Source organism: Protobothrops mucrosquamatus, unplaced genomic scaffold, assembly GCF_001527695.2.
Source record: "Protobothrops mucrosquamatus isolate PMUCROS unplaced genomic scaffold, P.Mucros_1.0 scaffold2331, whole genome shotgun sequence".
In the NCBI taxonomy this organism is placed as follows: Eukaryota; Metazoa; Chordata; class Lepidosauria; order Squamata; family Viperidae; genus Protobothrops; species Protobothrops mucrosquamatus.
In genome coordinates, this window is record NW_015388414.1 from 48,626 (window position 1) to 50,378 (window position 1,753).

The 1,753-nt window shown below is 50.5% G+C and overlaps 1 protein-coding gene across 1 annotated transcript in view; it reads left to right on the forward strand.

The window, feature by feature from the left end:
• Positions 1–296: 296 nt before the first annotated feature.
• The window catches only part of MIIP (migration and invasion inhibitory protein), a 12,225-nt gene continuing 10,768 nt past the window's right edge, over positions 297–1,753 (forward strand). The window contains exons 1-2 of the mRNA XM_029285840.1: positions 297–351; positions 741–870. Coding sequence (XP_029141673.1) covers positions 324–351; positions 741–870 — 158 coding nt within the window. The 5' untranslated portion in view covers positions 297–323. The remainder of the gene's footprint in view (positions 352–740; positions 871–1,753) is intronic.

Consider the following 1,753-nt stretch of genomic DNA (forward strand, 5'->3'; position numbering starts at 1 on the left):
CCTTAAAAACCTCCAGGGATGGAGCACCCACAACTTCTGGTGGCAAGCTGTTCCGCTGGTTAATTGTCCTCCCTATTAGGAAGTTTCTCCTTAATTCCAGGTTGCTTCTTTCCTCCATCAGGGTCCGGCAGGGGGTTAGCCTCCAAACCAAAGAGTGGGAGGAGATATTTAGAGGTCATCCAGCCCAACCCACTGTAATACCCAACGTTCCCCTGCCTTGGTTAGTTGGGTGCCGGTGCACAATTCCTTTCTCAGGCTGTAATTCTGGGTTTTTCCTTCTATACAGGCTGAAGGACGTGAATTCTTCGGCCCTGGATCGGGAGATGGAAATAGACGCAGCCTCCCACCAATGTATGTTCCGATGTTTCTGTAGCCAGTGCATTTTGGGGGTGGAAATTCAGCAGGAATTGTGTGCCTGGGAATAGCAGCCCTAGCAGGATCTAGACCAGGGGATCTCCAAACCTGGCCGCTTTAAGACTTGTGGACTTCAACTCCCAGAATTTCTCAGCCAGCATGGAATTCTGGAGGATGAAGTCCACAAGTTTTAAAAGTGGCCAAGTTTGGAGACACCCCCACCCCCAATCTAGAAGCATGGGGAAGGTCCCCAAAATCCCATTGAGGTTTCAAGCCACTCGTTACTTAGCTTCACCTTGCAGCCATGAGGGCTAGAAACCTGGCACCAGTTAAAACCTACAGCTATGTAAAGGGCCCTGTCGTAAATTTTCTGGTATGCCCTGCAGGTGTCTTCTGCTATCGGTTGAATAAACGCCTTTTTACGGTGCCAACGGATCCGGAATCGGCCTGCCCCGTTTGCAAAACCCCTCGAGCTGAAAAACCTCCTGAAACCCTGGTGGAGCCAGCTTTTGTCAGGTGAGTTTTTGCCCTGGTTATCGCTGTTTTAGTCAGGGGTAGGCAACCTTGGCTCTTTTATGACTGGTGGACTTCAACTCCCAGAATTCCCGAGGCAGCCATGCTGAGGGGAAAGGGAGAGGTTTCCATGCTGAGCCATGCTGGCTCAGGAATTCTGGGAGTTGAAGTCCACGAGTCATAAAGCGGCCGAGGCCTAGGCCAGAGGTAGGTAACCTTGGCTCTTTTATGACTCGTGGACTTCAACTCCCAGAATTCCTGAGTCAGCATGGGGGAACTATGGCCCCCTTCATGACTCGCGGACTTCAACTCCCAGAATTCCTGAGCCAGCATGGGGGAACTATGGCCCCCTTCATGACTCGTGGACTTCAACTCCCAGAATTCCTGAGCCAGCCATGCTGAGGGGAAAGGGAGAGGTTTCCAAGCTGAGCCATGCTGGCTGAGGAATTCTGGGAGTTGAAGTCCACGAGTCATAAAAGAGCCAAGGTGGCCTACCCCTGGTTTTGGTGGATCAGTTTCAATCTGAGTTTAGGGTGCGTTCGCCAACAATCGCAGTTGACCCTGGATCTTTCGTCACTCAGCGATTCAGCCGAAGTGAGTCACACGAGGGGGGTTGCCTTTGCATTTCATGGCTTTGGGCCTTGTTAAGGGAATCTGACTTTTTGCAAGCTCCCTGGGAAGGTCGCCGTGGCAACCCAATGTCCCTGGTTCTGCCAAGTATCCCAATTTTCATCATGTGACTAAAATGCTTAAATGAATTTGTGATATCCACTCAAGTCCAGGAATAAATAAATAAATTTCATGGACTTCAAATGAAACAATGGTAGAACTTCACAAGGAAGGAAGGAGGGAAGGAGGGAAGGGAAGGGAAGGGAAGGGAAGGGAA